Source organism: Pelmatolapia mariae, linkage group LG18, assembly GCF_036321145.2.
Source record: "Pelmatolapia mariae isolate MD_Pm_ZW linkage group LG18, Pm_UMD_F_2, whole genome shotgun sequence".
Lineage (NCBI taxonomy): Eukaryota > Metazoa > Chordata > Actinopteri > Cichliformes > Cichlidae > Pelmatolapia > Pelmatolapia mariae.
The window spans coordinates 31,363,055-31,385,554 of record NC_086243.1 but is presented as its reverse complement, the minus strand read 5'-3'; the positions used below and the strand labels follow the sequence as shown (position 1 = coordinate 31,385,554).

At 39.1% G+C, this 22,500-nt stretch overlaps 1 protein-coding gene across 1 annotated transcript; it reads left to right on the top strand.

Annotated features, from left to right (window-relative positions):
* Positions 1 to 341: 341 nt before the first annotated feature.
* Positions 342 to 21,935, top strand: stard3nl (STARD3 N-terminal like). Its single transcript, XM_063461787.1, has 9 exons — positions 342 to 493; positions 7,850 to 8,214; positions 17,007 to 17,084; positions 17,225 to 17,302; positions 18,492 to 18,545; positions 19,171 to 19,288; positions 19,896 to 19,991; positions 20,851 to 20,918; positions 20,999 to 21,935. Exons 2-8 carry the CDS (start codon positions 7,996 to 7,998, stop codon positions 20,913 to 20,915), a joined length of 708 nt encoding a protein of 235 aa, XP_063317857.1. The 5' UTR covers positions 342 to 493; positions 7,850 to 7,995; the 3' UTR covers positions 20,916 to 20,918; positions 20,999 to 21,935.
* Positions 21,936 to 22,500: the final 565 nt, after the last annotated feature.

Sequence of the window (22,500 nt, the reverse complement as noted above, 5' to 3'; positions counted from 1 at the left end):
GCGTATAAAACTGAACATTTTTTACATTAATAAATAAATAGAAACCGACAAGCTAAATTAAGTCATTACATTTGATAATGTGAATAAATAAAACTAAACAAATACGGAACATTTTCAAATAGGAACTAAACTGAAAAGCAAAGTCACTCTGCAAATGAACTGAACTGGGAAAAAAAGCTTAATACTAAATTATAATTATGATAATAACCAAGAAAACTGTAATTATTTTTATATGGAAAGCCCTTTGTGTGTAGTTATGCAGTAACAGCCGCCAGGGGGACCACTCTGTCCGCGCTCAGCTGTTGGTCCAGCTGCATACTACATCTCCCAGAGTCCTTCGCGGGAGTTTATTTTAATGCAGCTACCTCCGTCTTGTCCGAGCAGACAAGGAGGAAACAGATGAGCTGTCCGCTCTACTGGGGTTGATATCGCCCCACTGAAGTCATCTGGATGACAGCATATTAAAAAACACCCGAAACAGCGAGTTTTAGAGGTAAGTTGTAGGAGGTCGAATTTAAAAACCGGGTTTTAGTAAACGAATTTAAGCTAACAAAATGGCTAGTTAGCTTTCAAAGGAACCGCTCGGGTTTGCTATGGCATCGTGCAGATGTACCGTGACTGTTTGTTTCGTTTTATTTCACCTCGTTCATTTCGTTATTTTCTGGCTGAATGGCATATATTTGTGCTAAAGACCCCGGCGCCGTGTTGCTGTGGGTTTTGTTGGTCTCATTTCCGCCTCTTTAGGCAGGTGTTTGCGGTGCGCTTTCGGTCTCTGATCGGGAATTTTAAGTTGCCAAACAGGCGCAGGTGACTCCCTGTGACGGTCAAAGTAGCAGCAGCATCTGGACTCGTGGTTCTGAAGGAGCATTATCACGGAACAGACCTTCTTTTAGACCCGTTTTAACTACTAAAATAAAATCAGGCCTTGAGAACATGACACGAGTTTAGATCATTGGTGTGAAACTCATTTTGGTTCATAGACACTAATCTGACCTTAAGTGGAACAGACCCATAAAACTAATGCGTAATAAATCAGTTAATAAATAAATCGAAATTCTCCCATCATCATTCTTTGGTAGGAAGTCATAAATAGGAGTTAAATTCAGACTCGCACAGGCTCACCTCTGCACGGCTGGCTTCTCCTGTAACCCTGCATGTTTCTAAGGTTTGTTTTCTTTCTTTTTTTTTGTTGTTCTTGTGCTTTTTGTCCTCAGGTGAGGTTTGAAGTGTCTGTGTGGTGCAGCTGGTCTGGTCTGTCCAGGCTGCACCACAGAGACACTTCCAATCACCATACATCAAAGTACAAAGCGTATGACGTCATCACATTCTGTGTTAGGAAGTCATATTTAGGAGTTAAATCCATTGTTCATCATACTCAAGATATCTTTCTGTTATCTTGATTAACTTATCCCAACATTGTCAATCAGGCTAAGTGATCACATGACGCTAGTTATCAACTCTAAAAGGTAACCCAGGGTTTCCCATTCTAGCTACTAGCCTGTTTACATGAAAGGGGTGGCGTTGGCAGCATCTGACCAATCACATACAGAACAGCTGACTTTACAAAGAAAGATAAAACTATAAACATGAAAAGGTTAAACACTTGTATTAATAAAGTTCAAATAGGAACTAAAAGTTCTTTTGCTGAGCTCTGTTGATGTTTACCAGTCTGGGAGAAAGTAAAGCATAAATACAAAAATGGCAGTGGATATACTGGGAAAAGCATGTTGAATGATGAGCAGTGATACAGGAGACTAAGAGGAATTGCTCAGATAAGATTAAATGCTTTCATGGATGAGGACATGCTAGGGACAAGCGTTGCAGACAAAAGAAGAAAAAGAGATTAATGTTTATAGAGGAATACAAAATGTTGTGAAATTGTTCTGCAGACAAATGGGAAAAGTCAAAGAATGAAGTTGAATTTAAGAATCTAAATTGATTAGACTACTGATGCTCATCAATGGAAAGATCCTCCCACTATCCATGGCACAGCAGTCCAAAGGGATCTTTCAGGTACTTGTTGTAAAGCAGTTTTCCAGAGAACTGATTGGTAGCTAAGTGGTGATTTCATACTTGTTGATCCGTAATCTCAAACCTGTTCTGAAGCAGGTTTGCTCTACAATTTAAGTCACTATGGTGATATACTCCAGTAAGAAGTGAGCCACCTTCATAGTACCTCTGTACTCATACCTGTGTGTTTCTTTGGTATTACAAGTGGACAAGTCCCTGTGACCCCACAAATCAGAACACTGGGCACTTTAGCTAACCTGCTGCAGAGATGATGGAGATGATGCTGATGGTGATTTGATAATCTGAGAACAGAAACCGGTCAAAAGTTCATCAGGGAACCACAGTAGTATAATATCTTTCAACAGGCTGCAAGGAAGCGTCATTTTTATCTGAGGAAATAAGAGGATGATCTAATCAACGATGTGTCTCTCTGTTGAGTGTAAACATGAAACATATGTGCACTGCTAAGTTTAGAGTGCTTGTAGATATGTTTTAAAATGCAGCTGCAGTGCATTTTAAAACCTTAAGAAAGCTATTACTGATATGGTGTATAGCCAACAGATTTCTTTTTTTTTACCTGATGGACACAATGCAGTGTAGTAGCCCTGCCCTTCGTTATGGTTTGTTCTTCATCATTCACTCACTGTGAGTCGATATGCTGGATGTCTCCACAAACAGTTCTCTGCATGCAGATGCAGTTTTTCTTCATTTGGTGCTTTGTGGGAGCTGAGTTCTGTTTACAGAGATGTTAATGGTCCTGTATGTGACCTGTCAGATTTTATTCATTAAACAGACCACCTTGCAGTGTAGCTTCCACGTTAGCTGAGGTTTGTTTTATTATTTGTTTTTGCTTGTTTTTTATTATTCTTGCTGATGATTTGTATTATCTAAATGTAAGGTTCCTTCATATCAGTTTGCTTATTTAATTTAAATACAGTTTTTTTTTTTGGGCATTTGTCTTTGTCTCCATAACTGATAGTCTCTTATATCAGTTTCTGCTCATAAGGTTACTTTAATATTTGAGGCCACGTTTTGATTGGTTTAGGTGGCAGCACAAGCAGCTTCACTTGCATAAAATATTTTTTTTTAAAATAACATCTGAAGTAATTTAATGAGGAATGAGTCATCCAGTTCAGCTCTGGTATTATGATAATATAATATGTGCTTCAGTCTTAAACAAGCACAGAATTTGATGAGCTGCTTCTTCCCGACTCCATGATTTCTGCACAGCTGGATTATTGTACCAAAGAAACTGTTTCTCTAATATTTCTGTGAAATATAGTAATCCACTAAAACCCAGTGAGTGGTGGCCAGCTAAGATTTGTTTTTGTTCTTGATGGAATCGAAACACTCAGAAATGTCATTAATATTCGCTTGTCCTGCTGCAGTCTTTTCCATCCAATTTAACAGTGAGAGCGAGCATGTGGTGCCCCACCCACTGGCTGCAGGCCACATATTTCTGCAGATAAAGGCACCACCATATTTGCCTTTATTCCGATGAGATGCCCTCTAAAAGACGCCCACACAATTAATGAGAAGTCAGAGACCAGATGCCGATATTGTAATTCCATTAGAAAAAAGGCTGCACTCAAGTGGCAAAGATATGTGTAGGGTTTTTAAGGCCATTGCAGTCCAAAATGGAGGCAGATGGGGTATGTGAAGTTCAATATCTGTGCATTGAGCACCCTGATACCCCACCTCAAGGTTTCTGTTTCTGTGTTATCAAAGGTCAGAATGTTCTGGATAATCCTTCATAATTGATCATAATTTACCAAACAGGCTTAACATGGTGTTAAGTCTGTCACATCATTTATGAAAGTCAAAGGTTAAAGTGTGATTTTCATCAAGAAGAACTTGAAAAGAGAAACCACATAACTATGACTTTACATTAGGCACAGACAGGAATGCTCAAGCGGTATTAGCTGTTTGAAGGTACATTAGGAAAATGTTGAACGTAATGCACAACAAGCACCTTATTTCCTCCACAGAACGTTGATAATTGACCTTTAACCTTCATCACCGTGATGTGTGAATACGTCTGCTACTTTACAAACTATTGTAATCATAAAACACTTTTAAAATCTGTATACTCCAATGATTTAAAAACAATAATAGAGCAAACCATTTAAAGCAAATCTCATGGCCAAGGGCGCTGCTGGCTTCTGGACCATGCAATAATCCATGTATTTGTATTATAATACACAGTCTGTAAGAAAGCCTTTTTTTTTATATTATTGAGAATATTGATCAACTAATTGTGATGGTGATGGTGCTCATCTGTCTTTTATCAGTCACCGCATTTTAACACAGTTTGCTCACCTTACATTCCAGTTTCTGCTCACTGAAACCAGTCAGACCTGAGCTCCTGGTGGCCTCCCTCAGGTGAATGTTGTTTTTTAAACTTCATACCGCTTATGAAACTTCCCCCGCAGAACAATTGGTTTCAGGTTTATTCCTGTAAAGAGTTTGTACATGATAGATAGGGTTTTTTTTTTCTTTTGTTTTCTTTAAATATCGGACACATAATCGGGAAAACACAAAAGGGAAACATTTGTCTTCTTTCTTTTTCATTTTCCCAGCACTAGTTTATTACATCATGGCTTAAAACACTGATTCCAGTATTCAACTAGTTATACATCATTTCCATCTCTTCTTCTTACTGTGTTGAGCCATCAGAGATGCTTCATATTTCCATGTTTTACAGGATTGTCTGCCTAGAGTCTGTCGTCATTGTGCTTAAATAGTAGTTTTGACTTTTCATGTAAATGTCAGGATAGGCAGCATCTTCTTAAACTAGTTCAAGCTGCCAAAATAAATCTAGAATTAAATTTTAATACTTATAAAAGGCTGAAAATAATTGTTCTGAATCCAAAACAGTTAGATGTAGTTTGCTAATTTCCCTTGTTTTGTTATTACCCTAGAGTAGCTTTGGTGTATCTTTTCTCTCTCAGTTAATATTTATTATAAACATCCATCATAACAGCATATATGCAATTACTGGCCACTTTGTTAGGTACACCTTGTTTATAGCAGGTATGACCCCTGTTGCTGACAGAACTGCGTCATTAAGTGATGTTCATTAATTGTTGACTTGAATCTGCCGTTCCACCTCATCCCAAAGATGCTCTATTGGAGTACAGTGAATTCATCTTCATGTTCAAGAAACCAGTTTGAGATGATTTGAGCTGGAAGCAGCCATCAAAAAATGGGTACACTGTGGTTATAAAGTGATAGACATGGTCAGCATTAGCTGGGCTGTGGTGGTTAAACAATGCTGCTGGTACTAATTGGCTCAAAGTATGCCTAGAAAATATTCTCCACACTCTCACACAGCTATCAGCAACTTGAAATGTTAATACAAGGCAAGATGTTCATTCTTTTATGTCGTTTACACCATATTCTAACCCTACCATTTGAATGTCACAGCAGTCATCAGACCAGCAACATCTTTTCAATCTTCCGCTGTGTCCAGCTTTGGCGAGCCTGTTCAAACTGCTGCCTCAGTATTTATTGCTCTGACTGCGGGAATTGGCACCAGCCTTGGTGTCTTTCAGAGGAACTGCTCCTGTTAGTTGTTTGCACTTCCATTCTGGATTAATTTTTCAGACCTGGAGGTTACTACTTGTAAATATGTTGGCGTCTCATACACATTTAAATGAAAACTTGTTAGTTAACAGATTTGAAGCAGTGGAAATTGTAACAACTCAAAGACATTTAGAACAGTGACAGGTCCCCAGCTCTAATCTGTTTCTTTGCTTTGTAAGCTGGTGCAGACCCAGGATGTGCTGGAGACATTACATCTCACGGCGGGGCTGAGCACCCTGATACTTCACTTTGGAAGAGGTAGAGTAGGTGGCTGGGGAGAGGGTGGTGTGGGGATCCCATATGTATAAATAAAATGTAATTTAAAATTGCTTTGACTGCTGGCCCTTGCAACTTTAGACGCTAATATATATGTGGATTTATCTCCTCGAGTTGTTCCTGAGTAATTAAGCTCCGGTGAGACGCATTAGACTTCCAAGGGAAGCTGCAGCCGTCAGGGAGTGCCATTGCCATATGGAAGGTGTAATTTGGCTGTAATAATGTTTAAGTAGGGCAGTCTGTGTGAAAACAACATCCACATAAAAACCAGGATCCATTGCAGCGTGGCAAATGTAATTGGTTTTAATGTTGGTGCTAGCTGGTTTATGTGGAAAATACTGGGTAAAGTTCAGGTTTGAATGACAGTCAATGTCCCGTATACTTTCTGGTTTTTTTTTTTTTGTTGTTGTTGTTTTTGACTGGCATTTTGTAAAGTTGAACAAGTAAATGAAAAGTATGTTAAGGATTAATAAAACAGTTGGAATAACTGCAAATGCTGAAATAATGTAATGATGCAACTGCTAGGAAGTTGAGGGTTAAATCGTTTTAGACACCATCTGCGGTGTAACTGTAATAGCTCTCTGGCATGCGAGAAGGAAGCTCCAAATGGTGAACGATATTAGTTTCAGGTGCACAGTACATACGGTTGTGCTGAAGATATGTCCCGTTACAAAGTGACTGAATGGTTCTTTTAACAGATTTATTCTTCAGGTAATTGACAGTCATTTAAACCTGACTAAAGCCCTAAAATAGATGCATTTTGTGAACCAAAAAGACTAATTCATGTAAAACATGAAAGTCACAAGACTGTGAAACCACATCACCAGAGAAAACCTGCTGGGACCAGACTGTAGAAATCACGTTTCCATCCTGCCTTTTTTTTTTTCTGTGTATCAGAGCAGCTGACAGTTAAAGCAAAAGCACAACTGGTTTCAGTTCCTTAAAACAAAGACAGTGTAAACAGTGTTTAATGGTATGAGGTCCAAAAGTCATTGAAGCTAGATGATAACGGAAATCTTTTTCTGGGTCATGTGACAGTGATTTTTACAGGTTTTTTTTAAGTAGAAAAGTCCAATTTAAGCTCAGTCATAAGTGAAAGAGCAATTTGAAGCTGCTTCACTTCAGTACTGTAAAATAATGAGTTGCAGCTGTTGTAATCTCTTCATGCAGGAAATGGTAAGAAATGCAAACATTGATTAATTAACTCAAGAGTAAGTGAAAAGACTGATGGATTTGAGAGAAGTTTCGTTCGTTTACATGAAGAAAAAGATGTAATACAACGTTTTTTTCAGACATTGTGTTTCTGTTGGCTTCATCCGAACAATCACCATGTAGTAGAGAGTTTACTGCTGGATGTGAACAGGCTGGGATGAGATCCAGCACCTCAGGTGTTGCACTAGACTGTGGTGGTGAAGGGAGAACTGAGCCAGAAGGTGAATGTTTTGATTTACTAGTCGATCTGCATTCCAGATCTCAGAAACTTTGAGTAGTGAAGAAATCACAGACGCAAGCAGCAGAAATGAGTTTCTCCTGAAGGGTTCAGTCTTTGAGATACGGTGAGAAGTTCAAGTGGCAACCATACAGAGAGCATCAACAGCTATGCATATAGATGGTTGATTTTGTGCATGACTAGTGGTTTGAATTAGATTTTGGGGAGGTTTTGTATTGTGCTTGTTTTGTTTTGTTTTAGCTCTGCTCTCCAAGTGTTGGGTCAGTATGAAAACCAGAAACATAAACACTCTTAGCACTGCAAAGTCCAAAGATCTCTAAAAGCTTTGTATTATGAACAAATTGTTATAAAATCTAACTCAACAATGTAAATCCACAGCCTGATGGAGCTTATTCTGCTTTACTATGTTGTTCAAAAAAATAAATTTTATTATGTCTACAAAGACTTAGATGCTTTAGAAAATCGCTGAGGTTTACTCTCTGAGAGGCGATTGCTATTTCTTTACCTTCTTCATCTTCTTTTCTACAGATGCAGTGATGCTTTTAACCTCCACACAGTGACTTCACATCACCAACACCAGCCCCGCTTCCAGCTCCAATGATCTTCCACCTCTGACTCTTTCCTAAAATTGACCAGTAGGTGAGGCCAGCCCTGCCCAGGTGGGGTGGCCAGCGATGGAAGGCCGACGTGGCGGAGGCAGCAGCAGTGGTAGCTACTCACAGATCCCTGTCAGAACAGGCATGGGGTCTGTCAACTCCCCGGCCGTTTCCGTGAGATTGGAGGCGTACGATATCGGAGAGAAGAAATGCATCTCGGATGTGAGGAGGACCTTCTGCCTCTTTGTCACCTTTGACCTCTTGTTCATCACCATGCTCTGGATCATAGAACTCAATGTAAGTATGTGTTTGTAGTGGGTGTGACAGCAGTTTTGTTTTTTTTATTAGATACCTGTAGTAATAAAGTTATTACAGCAGTGTAAAACCACACGAGATTAAGCTATATCACCAGACGGTGAGCCTTTTTGACTGAGTCAGCCTACTCGGGAAAAATTTATTGAATGCATCTGCTGTCTTCCATGCATTTTGCTCAAGAAAAAACTAAAACTGAAGATGATTTTATTGTTTCCCAGACATTAAAGGGTTATTTAAAAGTAAAGTTAAACAAAGTCAGGAAACATAAAACGCTAGTATTGAATTTTTAAAAAAACTCTAAAGTAGGTGAAGCAGTTAAACGGCCAGGCTCAGAGCCTTTGGTTTTGCTTTTTTGTGGAAAAACATTTATTGTTCTTTGCATTTAGAGTTGTTTCTTTCAGCTTGTGGTGGACTTTCGGATTGACAGTATCATTCCTATCTGCTTTTACTTTTGTGCCTGATCGGTACGATTAACAGCAGTCAGCTTGACGCACAACTGAACTGAATAACAAAAATAAACACACAGTAGATTTCTGATGCACTAAATCACTTTGGAGGAAAAAGGAGTTTCCTCCACTGACTGACAGTTATTGTTTGTTGAGCTCAGTTGTATGAAAGTACATTCAGAGGAACTCATGAGTAGCCACCGATTTGTACACAACTGATAACAAAGTGTGGAATATGGCATTACATGTGAACAAAGGTTTAAAGCTGGTGAAGAATGCACGTTCCTTATCTGTACAGAGCTTTACTTAACTAAACTATCAAGTGGTTTAGTTGGTATTGTGGTTTACAGGTGAAAGATCCCAGAAGGAGACGCTTATCCCATTGGGTTTGGTTCAGGAAAGGCATCTATCTACCTGCTGTGGTGACTTCTTGTGACAAGGGAGAAGTAATACCATTACTTCTTCCTGTTCACAATTTTTATCTTTGTAACAACAAATCATTGAGTAATAAAACCAGCTGCCTTTTCAGTTAGTCTCTCATCCAGTGGTTGAACTCCAAATCCACCGTCTTACACATCAGTTTGCGACAGCTGTCCTCGTTCTGCTCTTGGTTAGCTTCATATAGTGGTGCAGAAGCCAGTTCTTGACATGGTGCAGGTTCTGCAGATGGACTCTGTTGAGGGCTTCAGTCCAGTTAGGTGGAGTCAGACTGCTGGATGAGAGACTCTCTGGAGAAGCAATTACAGAACTCCCAGAATAGCATCATAACCAGAGAGCCGGCTGGTAGTGATGACAGAATAAAGGTATGAGCAGATAAACACTCAACTTTCAAAATAAGAGCCACAGGATTGTCCATAAGTAAATCAGTCGCAGATGGCAACGTCCTTTAAGATGGATTTAAAAAAGTATACCCGTTGATATACCTGATTAGATCTGTGCGCTGTCATACAACGCAGCGGCCAGATTGCACCAGACTGTCCTCCACAGTTATTTAAATGGACTGTAAAAAATATGCAATAAGATTAATGCTACAGGATATTTTAACCAAACCAAAATATTTGTGCTTTCTCAGCACTGCCCCACCACTAACATCTGGATGAGTGTTAGCAAGCTAACTAACTTTATCAAATTACATCCATGCTTTGTTTTAGAAGGAAAGAATTTCTTGTCTTTAACATCCCAAACGGCAGTGTTGTTAATCCATCCAGATAAAAACAAAAACAAAAACATACATCTGTTTGTTTCTATTCTTTTATGTTTAGGGGGAGCTCTTGCAGGAACTTTTCTGGTTTTTAGTTACTGAAATGCTGCTGCATGTGCAGGGTGCCGATCTTTGTTTTTTCTGCTTTGAACCGTGATCTCAGGGTCTGCTGATTTAAACTAATATAGAATTTACAGGCTTGTGCTGCAGTATTGAAGTGTCCAGCATGTTGGAACAGTGTTTGTGTCCTCCAGGACTCTGAACTGTTTACAGTATTTGACTGAAAGTTTTAATTTATTCTGAACATGTTTATCTTCTTAGATGACAGCAATCATTAATTAAGCCGAGTGGACTCTGTCTCTCTCCTTTTTGAAGATATTACTCAGCGTTGTTGCTTTTTCTGTAAATGTCACATCTGAAAAAAGCCGGAAGGAACATTTAGTAAAAAATGTTACTAAAATGCCATCATGATAAGAGATGGATAAAGTCAGCAGAATTATCAAACGTATTCCTGTAAGGGTGCATTTAGATACCACAAACAAACAGAGTTTATGAACTACAGAAAACGTTTTTTAATCTTGTGCACATATTTTAATACGGTTCCTGCTCACTTTGCCTGTTTACATGTTTTACGATTTTATTTTATTTAACTTGTTAAAAACAGGTCTGTTAACCATTAATCGTGAGGAAGCCGTTACATAATTGTCAGTCATCCTCAGTCATGATAGGTTACTGTGTTTTATCGCTCTGGAGCTGTAAAATGCCTGCAGTTGTGCACCGAGAAACAGCTTTTACAGTTGGAGTGAATTGTGTCAAGGTCGAGCAGAAGCAGGACAGCCTGCATGCTGGACGAGTGGATTGAGGTCGTGCAGCTGATTGAGGAAGTGATTTGACTGCGGCACACATTCCCAGAATGCTCCATTTGACCTCGGGCACTAAAATAACTGTCCACGAGAGACAGACTTGTTCTCTTTTGTGTAACTGCATCTAGAAGAGCACCCTGCAAATGCACTGCAAACCTGCTCACTTTCAAAATGGAGAACGTTTCATCATCCATGACTTTGATCCTGAGCAGTTTTTACTCAATAATTTGCTGACTTTTTTTTAAAGAAGTTTCCTTCCTTCCTCTCAGCTGTAACACTGAACACTTTGGCTATTACGTTACTCTGTTTTGACTAGCTGCTATGGGACTAATTGGAGGAGTAGTGCTGAGTGTTAATTCAGTTCAGTTTTTTTAATATATGGTTAGTAAAGTGGCCTCAAGGTGCTTTATAATTATGAGGTAAAAACCCAACAGTATTGGAGAGAAAATCCCAACATTCAGACAGGGTTCTTACCTTTACTGCCTTTAATACCTTTGCTATGAAAAGATAAATTTTTTCGCAATTTCTGCCTCAACAACATATTTGGACACTGTGATGAAGGTGACACACCCTGCTAAGTATAGGCCTGTCAGCATTACTAATGGGTACAAATTAAAATCTTTTGCTGCATATGATCACGTTGAGGGGGTTTTATATAAATCTTTTGTTTTAAACAGTGTTTTTTGATTTAATAATGTTTCAAACTAAAATAACAGAAATGGTCATTAACAACAACAAATTTCTCTATGTAGCAGAAAATAAGGAGAATAGCTCCATGTTAATACCAGTATTAGCATGCTCATAATTACAATACTAACTTATTTTAAAAAAAAAAGCCACATCTGAGACGTCTTGGTTGTGCAATGACTGACACATTATTATAGTAAGTATAGTAAGTATATGCTTCTTTTTTCTTGCCTAATGTTGATGAAGCAGTTATGTCATTAAATCGCAGGACTCCAAAATAATCCTGTTACTACAGGATTATTTAGGTAATCAAGTATTTTTCTATCCTGATTGTTTCTTCTCAAATATGAGGCGTGCATTAGTATGTAGGCTGGATTTAAGTTGGAGCTGCCAGCCAACCAAAGACAACTCAGGATGTCGATGTTGTATTTTTGCTGGCAGTTTGTTGATTTAAAAAAATCAGCCTTCAAAACAAGAGCACTGCAGTTGGAATTTTATGGTGTTTATACACCACTCTGCATTTAGTCATTAGTTATTATTAATCTCTGGCCTCTGATTAATCTTCCCTCTGATGGTCAGGAGCAGCTTCTTTGTGTACAAGCGCCGTAAAAGAAGTTCTAGAAAGAATCTCTGGATACAGACTTTCTGAATATGTTGCAGATCGTGTTGTTGTTGGAGAGCTAAATTCCAGAGCTGAGTTTAGCCAATGACTTCAACAGTGTGGCACTTTCTGTCTAACAATTCATTCCACTCATGCCGATGATGCCACTGCAGCTGATCACGAAACTGAGTAAACTAGCGAGCAAGACCTGTACTTTGTGTTTTCAATCCAAGTTCCTGCACTTTCATTTAGTTTGCTTCTGTGTTTATCACAGAGGGGAGTCGAGTTCACAGCCCTCTAACATAAAAAGCTGAAATCCTCCAGTCTCATTTAATGTACCTAGTTTTTCAAACATCTATTTAGGATGATAATAAAAATATACATTATCATCTCATATAAATCTAAATATTAATTATTACACAGTGACAACACACAGTGACAAAGACCAGTATAAGAAGTAATGGTTCTGAAGGGAAATCTTGATCCCAGCTTTGTGTGCAACTAGCTGCACTCTTGCTAGTCGGTAAAGTGAATTATTCATATTTACCAACATACAAAGGTTTTTAGCTGTTGAGTCTAAGATGTTGTAGCGGGGACTGACAGATCGCAGTTCTTTATCACTTTGATCTAGAAAAAGAGCAGCTGTATGAGTAGACTGCCAGAGTAAAGCACCCTATAACCATTTGACCCAAGAGATGCAAAACCACACTCGTCTGTGCTGAGCATGGTTTGCATCTCTCGGGTCAAATGGTTATAGGGTGCTTTACTCTGACAGTGCTAACCTTATCTGAAACTTCTTGATGCATTCTCAATCATCCAGGAAAGTAAATCTCCAAAAGTTGATTCTGTTCATCTGGACGTAGCGTTTTGTGGGAGAAACGTTTCGTCACTCATCCAAGTGACTTCTTCAGTCTCAGCTGACTGCAGGTTTCCCCAATCTTATAAACAGTACATTTGCATAATGACTGAAACCAGCCCACTGAAGGAACAATGGGCTGGGAGGTCAGTTCCTTAATCTTAATTATGCAAATTCTCATGACCATTGATCAACAACCACTGACCAAAACCCACTGATCAAAGACCACTGATCAATGGCCATGAGTACCATTGAGAGAGAGAGAGTTGGGGAATGGCTGCAATCACAGCATTGTAAGATGGTGAAAGATGTACCCTTAGGCCCCCTCCTCGATTCAGAGATGGTCTTTCCCTTTTCACGTAAATGGCCTCCTTGACTCTGCGCTCAAACCAGCGTTCCTCCCTGTCCAGGATGTGTACATCCTCATCATTGAAAGAGTGTCCACTGGCCTGTAGGTGTAAATAGACTGCAGAGTCCTGGCCTGACGAGGTAGCTCTTCTGTGTTGTGCCATCCGCTTCGCCAGAGGTTGTTTGGTTTCCCCGATGTATAAATCCTGGCAATCCTCCTGGCACTTAACAGCGTACACTATGTTACTCTGTTTGTGTCGGGGGACCCGATCCTTGGGGTGGACCAGTTTTTGGCGGAGCGTTTTTTGCGGTTTAAAAGCCACAGAGACCCGGTGTTTAGAAAAAATGCGTCTCAACTGCTCCGATACTCCTGACACATATGGGATCACTACAGGTTTTCGCTTGGGCAGCGGTTGTCCTTCTCTCCTGGATCGGCTGGAGCTTTCTTTAGGTGCCTTTCCAGCTTTGACAAAAGTCCAGCTGGGATAACCACATTTACTCAGGGGCTTCTTGATGTGCTGTTCTTCTGCCTCCCTGGCCGCTGTGTCAGTGGGGATGGTGTTCGCTCTGTGTTGTAGCGTCCTGATGACACCCAGTTTGTGCTCCAGTGGATGATGAGAGTCAAACCTTAGATACTGATCCGTATGTGTAGGTTTACGGTACACGTCAGCTTTTAGATGTCCCCCATTACTGATGGAAATCTCACAGTCTAAGAAGGCTAACCTGCCACTTTCATATCCTCCCTGGTGAATTTGATGTGTCGGTCCACCAAGTTAATGTGATCCGTGAAGTGTAGTACGTCCTGAGATTTGATTTTTACCCAGGTGTCATCCACATATCTGAACCAATGGCTTGGTGGTATTCCAGGGTAGGATAGCAAAGCCCTCTTTTCCACTTCTTCCATGTACAAATTGGCCACGATGGGTGAAACTGGGGAGCCCATGGCACACCCGTGTTTCTGCCTGTAGAACTGACCCTTGTATGTGAAGTAGGTGGAATGAAGACACAGTTCCAAAAGCAAACACACTTGGTCGATGCTGAGAGTGGTCCTGTTGCTGAGGTTGGTGTCATCCTGTAATCTCTTACGGACCACCTCCAACGCTTCCGTGACTGGGATGCAAGTGAAGAGAGATGTAACGTCATACGAGACCATGGTTTCATCTGCCTCCATAATGACATCTCTCACCTTCTCAACAAAATCCAGGGTGTTCTGGATGTGGTGTTCAGAGCTGCTCACCAGCGGGTTGAGGATCGAAGCCAGAAACTTGGAGATGTTATAGGTGATCGAGTTCAGTGGGCTGGTTTCAGTCATTATGCAAATGTACTGTTTATAAGATTGGGGAAACCTGCAGTCAGCTGAGACTGAAGAAGTCACTTGGATGAGTGACGAAACGTTTCTCCCACAAAACGCTACGTCCAGATGAACAGAATCAACTTTTTGGAGACTTATCTGAAACTGTGTGAGAGAGATTCAATTCAGAGACATTTGAAACAAAAGGAAGTTAATTTTAATCACCCACACAGTATTTCTGTGGTAATTTTTCACATATGATTGAGCTCAGTTTTGAATTTTGTTGTTTAGGTGATAGCACATTATTCACTGTTAGGTCTGTACAAGCTGACACTGACAGCTTTTAGCTTTAACTGTAAATGAAGCAAAAGTCTTTTTTTGTCAATTTAATGTTAATACTCACGACTTCGTCTGAGTTGTAGCTTCTCACAGTTGCTAAACAACCTTACTCAAACTATATTTGCAGAACCTCACAAACACATTTAAACCATTTTATCAGTGCTTAAAACCACACAATATCTTTAAACGTATCTTTCTAACCTCATGTCGCTGTTTCTTAATTTTGCAAAAATGACAGACTCGCACTGCTTCTCAGCCTCTCATTATATTTGCAGAGTGATGCACAGAAACATCAGTTCACGGCAAAGATTCACAGACACAACTGCAGCACAGTGATTTTCCAGTTATACATATTGTAAGCAAATTCAGGTCAGAGTGTACCAACACCAACGATGGATGGAAACAATCTGAGAGAAAGATGAGGAAGAACAAAACCAGGAACACGAGTTTTAGGTGAAATTTGAGCAGCTGTTCTGGTTTTATACATGAAATGATAAGAAACTTGAAGTGTGAGACTCTTTGTGTCTTTCTTTCAGATATTTCTCAAACAAGAATAACATTTCCTTTATTTATACTTCCTATAAGTTACTCTTCTTGATCTATCTCATCCTCCTCCTCTGCCTCTCAGATGATTTCCATGCATTGCCGGTGGGGGTGGAAGATTTTCAGCTGCTGTGCTTAGGAAATGATGTCAGTGCTGCAGATCTGCAAGCTTAACCTCTGCATCCTGTGGTTAACTTCATGCATCTTGCGGTGACTCATTGTGCAAAATGTGTTATTGAGCGAGGGAGAGCCCATTATTTAAAAAAAAAAAAAAAGCGTCAAAGGAGACCTGCAAGTAGAGCCTAAAAAGGTGAAAGCTGTAAATGAGAGCAGGATTGTTTCATTGACTGAAAATGATGCAGTTGCGTTTCATTTTTGGAAGCGGAGCTGTAAAAAATGCCAGAAAGTAAAAATCTGTTGAGGTCATCAAAAGCAAAGGTGAAGCTGAGGTCTGCAAACTGTCTGCCGCTGCATTTTTCATGTCCTTTTTTTAATACATGCAGATATGAGTGCTGTTTTATTGAAGTGAGACTTTTAATATAGCACCAACACCCTCAGATTTCCTGTTGGTTATAGAGAACTGATGCACTGCTGATGTTGTCAAGACGGGTCTCAGTTAAAGGCATAAAATCAAGAGGAAGTCACCGAGCGAGGTCCTTTATGACCCCAGATAGGGCTGTGCGATATGACGAAATATATCGATGACGAAATGAAAAAAACTATCGTTTCAAATTGTACGCGATCGTTTGTTTCGTGGTGTCCAAAATACACTGTTCACGGCAATATTTTAAATCGGGGCACAGAGAATACCAGCATGGCCAGTGAATATGAGGCAGAACGTGGTAGCTCCAAACAGAAGGACTAGTCAAAACAAAACGAGGACCTTATTCCTAAATGAGGGCCTACCCCTGTAGCATGGACATGGTTTGGTTATGAAAAGTCTGACACGGGCCAGAAAACTCTACTATGCAAATTATGCCGCAAACCGGTCCCCACCACAGACTCAAACACGACAAACCTCTTCTACCACCTACGCAAGAATCATGTGAAAGGTTGTTGAGAGAGTTTACAGATGAGAAGCAAAAAAGAGCCGTCAGGTGCTCAAAATAAACCTTAGACTCAAATGTTAGAACAGGCTTTTCCCCACAGCACACCATATAATAAATACAAAGAAAATGGTGGCCGTTACATATAGTTTCATGCACGGGTCAAAACACTTGGCTCCAGGTACACGACACCAAGCTCAAAAAAACAGTTCACACAAGTCGGGTTGCCCAAGATTCACAGAGTTTACATAAAAAGCACTTTTTTGTCTCATATATTGTTATCAGGATGAGAAATGTCTTATATGAGGATATGAGATTTTGGTCATCGCACAGCCCTAACCCCAAATGTTTATTTGAATCCTACAACTTCTCATATTTTTTGTGTTGTATTAAAACTTATGATTATTATTTTAGATGGAATAAACTTACAAAAAATATTCCTCTTTTTACAAAAAGTATAACTGCCTCACTCAGGTCATTTTAGCCTCAGTTGTGTCAGGGTTAACTTTAACATTCAGAGTATTTGTCATGATGAGCTGTTTGTGTTTGTCAGGTGAACGGCGGCATTCAGAATCAGCTGGAACAAGAAGTCCTGCACTACGACTACCACGCCTCCTTCTTCGACATCTTTGTAAGGTTCTTTCTTTTGCTTTAAATGATCAACTTTATATCATTTATTTTATGTGGGGGGGGTTTTTTCACTATTTTTTTTCCCTTCCTTTTTTTTCCCTCCTCCTTCTGTGCCACCTTCACCTTCCTCTCCTCCCTCAGCTGCTGGCAGTTTTCAGGTTTGCCGTCCTCATCCTGGCCTACGCTGTCTGCAAGCTTCGTCACTGGTGGGCTATCGCGGTAGGTTTTAAGGCTGTACACCACAACAGTGTTTCTTTAATTGTGCCAGCAGAGGGCGCTGCCTATGGGCTCAAAATGTGGTCATAAATATTTTGTACTTGTAAATCAGTTTTGTACTTGTAAATCAGGATTTGTATGTGTGAAAAGAATTTGTGTGTGCATAAAAAAAGATTTGTGTGTGGACTTAGCCAAAAAAAAACGTGTGAATCTCTGCAAGTTACAAGTACGAATTTTGACCCCATTTTTCTTCCTTTCATCTGATTGGTCAATGTCATGTCAATCACAAATGTAACAATGTAACCAATCAGAGAACAGATGGGTTTGGCTGTCGGAGGGGCGCTTTTTTGAACTGCAGGTCCTTGAAGGGTAATACAGTTTGAAGCTGGAGGATCTCTATATAAATATCCGATAGCAGCTAGGTATTAAGGTCCCTGTATTAAGCACGTAGACCTGTGACACAAAAATCACGAAACTCGGACGACCACAGACTGCTTTCCTTCGTGGTGATGAAGGAAAACGCTGGGTTGGCATGTAAAAGGGCATTTATTCCCTTCAAAGACCTGCAGTTCAAAACCTCCGACAGCCAAACCCATCTGTTCTCTGATTGGATTGTTACATTTGTGATTGACATGACATTGACCAATCAGATGAAAGGAAGAAAAATAGGGTCAAAATTCGTACTTTTAACTTGCAGGGTTTTTTTTGGCTAAGTCCACACACAAATCTTTTTTACACACACACAAATCTTTTTTACACACACACACAAATCTTTTTTACACACACACAAATCTTTTTTACACACACACACAAATCTTTTTTACACACACACAAATCTTTTTTACACACACACAAATTCTTTTTACACATACAAATCCTGATTTACAAGTACAAAATATTTATGACCACATTTTGAGCCCATAGCTGCCCAGCAAGCGCTCACATTTTTGGGTGCACAGTCTGGCAGGAGGATGCACTAATTCTTGTTTCTGTGCATTAAATATGCCATCAGGGGGCATCAGTGTTTGTTACAGGGTGATTCTGTGATTTTCCATTTCACTTCATTATATTCAGTATATTTAGAGAGTTAAAGACCATTAACATGAGGATATTTTCAGGTAAAAGGGGTTCTGTTAAAATATTAGCAAAAATAACAGCATGAGCATTTCTGATGTTTTCTGTCTTTGTGCAGATCACCACTGCAGTCAGCTGTGCTTTCCTGATTGCTAAAGTCATTTTATCGAAGGTAAGAAAAAGCTTTACAATTCTTAACTAATACATTTTTTATTATTAATTTTACATGAATTTGATCAAAGATGTGTGTTTCTGCACTGAGGTCAGTATGTCTGCACTTCTCTCACCTCAGTCTCATCCTCTGTCTGCACTCCTGGGTGTACACACACACACACACACACACACACAGACACACACACCTACCTTAACAGCACCTCAGAAAACAGGGTGGTACTTAAAGCTTTGATCTAATTATTTTCCTTCTTATTTTTATTATTTGTAACAAAAATGTTGCACTGACTTTAGTTTTTTACTTCTAATAATATCTTTATTTATTTATTTATTTTAGTATTGGTGTCAATGTCCACACACAAAAACCTCTTAGAGGACAGTTTGTTGCTGGAGTTAATTTCTCTGCAGTCTTTGCTCCATATTCCCTGATGGCGATGCATACATGTATGAGGATTAAGGAAGTGAACCAAACTATCTCCTTCCTGTACAGGAAAACCTGTAATTGCTGCTGCTTAACAATAATAAATATTTGTCTTTGCACCTTCTAAATTTTAAATGGTCAGATTTTGTATGCTTTGTGTAGAATTACGTATTCATATTGGGATGTGTGTGTGTTTCTTGTGTAGCTGCTGAGTCAGGGGGCCTTTGGGTACCTGCTGCCCATCATCTCCTTCGTTCTGGCCTGGATAGAAACGTGGCTGCTCGACTTCAAGGTCCTGCCTCAGGAGATCGAAGACGAAAACAGTGAGTCTCAATTGAGCTAATAATAAAAAAGGCACCTTCATTACTGTTGCAGTACTGCTGCTGTTACTGCAGAGATCCTGCTGTCACTGCTGTTATCTCTGTCAACAGATCATTTACCTTACAGGTTCCTTTTAAAACCTTCCATTATTACTTTAAGTTAGCAAAAGAATGTGAAAAAACAAGTACTATGACTCAAGAGCCTGTGGAGTGGAGAATGAAAAAGAAACAAGAAAACAATAAAGAACAGCAGCAGACTCTCTGGTGAAACACTGCCACCTGCTGGTGAACATTCAAAGCTACATACTGAGTAATTTTATTCAGTTGTTTTATTTAAAATAAAAGATCATGGGATAAGAAGTTAATATTATAATTATTTATTATAATGTTAGAGTAAAAAGTGTAATGCATCAGCTTCCTGTTGCTATTTCACAGGTAGTTTACCTGTAATTATTAATAATTATATGCTATGAACAAAATCTGCAAATGTGTTTACTCACCTGATAAATGAAAGTTATTTCACCACTGTTATGTTACTGTTATGTTATTTTTATTAAAAAATAACATAACCTCATTGATGTCCTGCTTCCTTCATCCTTCTGTGTTTCAGGACATCAGTCCATCATAGATACAAGTAGGGCTCCTCTCCTGGGTCCAGGTCCTTTATCTGATGGACAGTTCTACTCTCCGCCAGAGTCTTTGGCAGGTCTGTTTCCTCCCACTGACATCAGACAAACCCAAACACACCCGACACACTCGCTTCAGCTGTCGCTCCTTCAGTCTGATGATTCTGACTCTTCATTCCCATTTAAATGAGCGTACAGACACAAAATATGAAGATATACAGTTCATTTTATTGTCATTATTATTATTATTACAGTTTTTTGATTTCCAGCTTTGCACTTTACACCCAGAAATGAGTGGCGTAGCTCCTTCAGTATTTGTTTCACTGCACAGTGAAAGGAGCTTTTTCATCTGCAGACATCTTATTTGCTTAGTAAAATAATTCAGTTACTCAGCTGCCTCTGCAGTGAGCCTTCCATACAATGGGTGGGCCCATCCTTTGCAGACACAGACACTCTCCAGAGCAGAAGCAGAGCTGCAGTCGATAACACAAAATACAAAAATAATTCCCGTTTCTGTAAAATATGAAGAATTAGAAGTGAAGGTTTATTCTCACACCGGACTCCTGCAGCTGCTTTGAACCTGCAGCCTCCTGCAGACGGATTAAGACAAGCGCGCCTCAGTTGTTTCACACAGGTCAATAAACAAGAAAATTTAAAAATGATGAAACCTGACAAGACAGGAATTGTCAGGACCAGCTGGTTATCAGTGGCTGAATTTTTAAATTAAGCGAAGGGCAGCATCTGCTATTAAGCAGTTGTAGATGCCATCAATGTCTTTAAGGATAATAAATTTAGTTGGCATGAATACCTGAGCCGTCCGGGGTCATCTTCTAATCTGAAGGTTGGCAGTTAAAATCCTGGCTCCACCGTTCTTTTATCAACCTAAATTTTCTGTTGTGTTTCTATAAAAACGCTGACTGATTTCCCTTTCGTGTTCAGACTCTGACGAGGAGCTGGATGATAAACACGAACCTGAAAAAGGGCTCATTACACAAGTGACTTAACAGGTAAGAATACGTAATGACAGACGTCAGTCAGGATTCGTATCCACATTATTAGTCTGATGTGCTGTTTTTTTTCTCCTCAGGATCTCTGATCCTGAACATGGAGGGATTTTTCGGTCCTCCTGGGTTGTGCTACTGAGGGGAAAACTTCTGCCTTACACCTTCAGCCATTTTAGTTTGTATTTGTTCCAAAGGAGTTCATATCCACAAATGCAGCTCACGTTCTGATATCAGCCTTCTGCACGTACACCGGGACCAGGAAAGTGCCACTTAAAAATTTCAGTGTCATGAACTCTGGTTACTGTATGAGTTTTGTTTCTCCACCTTTAAGGAACTCGAGACCTTACAAGAGATTTATCAGAAATCATTACATCCTTATCAGTATCCATCCATAATTCAAAGCATTACATTCATTTTAAAACTTAAAAATATATATATATATATATATATATATATATATATATATATATATATACACACTTTCAATTAAAAAACAGAGTGTTAATGTCTTATTTCCAGCGTAATGTTTACTTATAATTCTGTGATCATTTTCTCATGCTTCGGTTAAGTCACTGCAAAGGAAAATAAGCTCATGGATGCCACAGAAAGGATTGTTCAGCCAGAACTGAGCCTACAGACCAGACTGTAGCAGAAAGAGAAAGTCAAACTCTTAGAGATGTTTATGATTACTTCAATGTCTTAAAAATGTGCATGAAAGAATATTAAGGTAACATATAGAGATGTGAACGATACTGTTTGTTTTGAAACGAGAGTGAAAGGATTGTGTGTTAAAGAAAACGAGCCATAAACCTGCAGCATGTACACTCGGAGATTTGGGTTTAGTGCACTGAACAGAAGGGACGCTGCTCTCGAAAGCTGCTGTGACGGGCGGGGAAACGTTCTAATGGAAATGTACATATCTTCATGCATGCTTTGCAAGCTCAGTGGATGTTTATTCTTTTTTTTCTTTTTTGAAGAAAAGCCTGTCTGTATAACAAATCATTAAAATGTTAAAGGTTATGTGGTTTTGTTTAATTGTTTATGTCAAACGTCGACCTTAAAGAGTTCAACAGAATAAGAACTTAGACATGAATTAGCCTTATGAATAAATAAAATGTGAAAATATCAGCGTTTCAGGTAACGTCAGCTGTTTATTAAAAAAAAACAAAAAATCCCTTTAAAATAAAACCTATTTCATCTCTATTTTTTCTTAAGCCTAATTACTATTAATTAAGGTGAACAGACTCTGAAAGAGGGACTTTTAATTATGTGTAATATATTAATTAGATTTATTTAAAGAGGCTTGAATTAAATAAAGATGAACCCTTATTTTTAAAGAAGAAATGCTATTGAATACATGGACTATCATTCCATTTTGACTTTTTAAGGTCAGTTTAGTGTCAGTTAGTCTCCAGAGTGAATTTTCTTCTTTCAGTTTAGTTTTTAGTAGTTTCAGTTACTTTTAGGCTTTTAAATTATTATTGTTATATGGAAGCCAAATGTCCAAGGGAACATTTATGAAAATCAGAGATATTACTTTTTAAAAGTTTGCTCGCTATTGTAGACATCTTAAGTCTCGAACATT

Coding starts and splice junctions, on each gene's coding strand:
- stard3nl (XM_063461787.1), top strand. CDS start 7,996: ATGGAAGGCCGACGTGGCGGAGGCAGCAGCAGTGGTAGCTACTCACAG. Junction 8,215..17,006: donor TCTGGATCATAGAACTCAAT/GTAAGTATGTGT, acceptor TGTGTTTGTCAG/GTGAACGGCGGCATTCAGAA. Junction 17,085..17,224: donor CCTCCTTCTTCGACATCTTT/GTAAGGTTCTTT, acceptor CTCCTCCCTCAG/CTGCTGGCAGTTTTCAGGTT.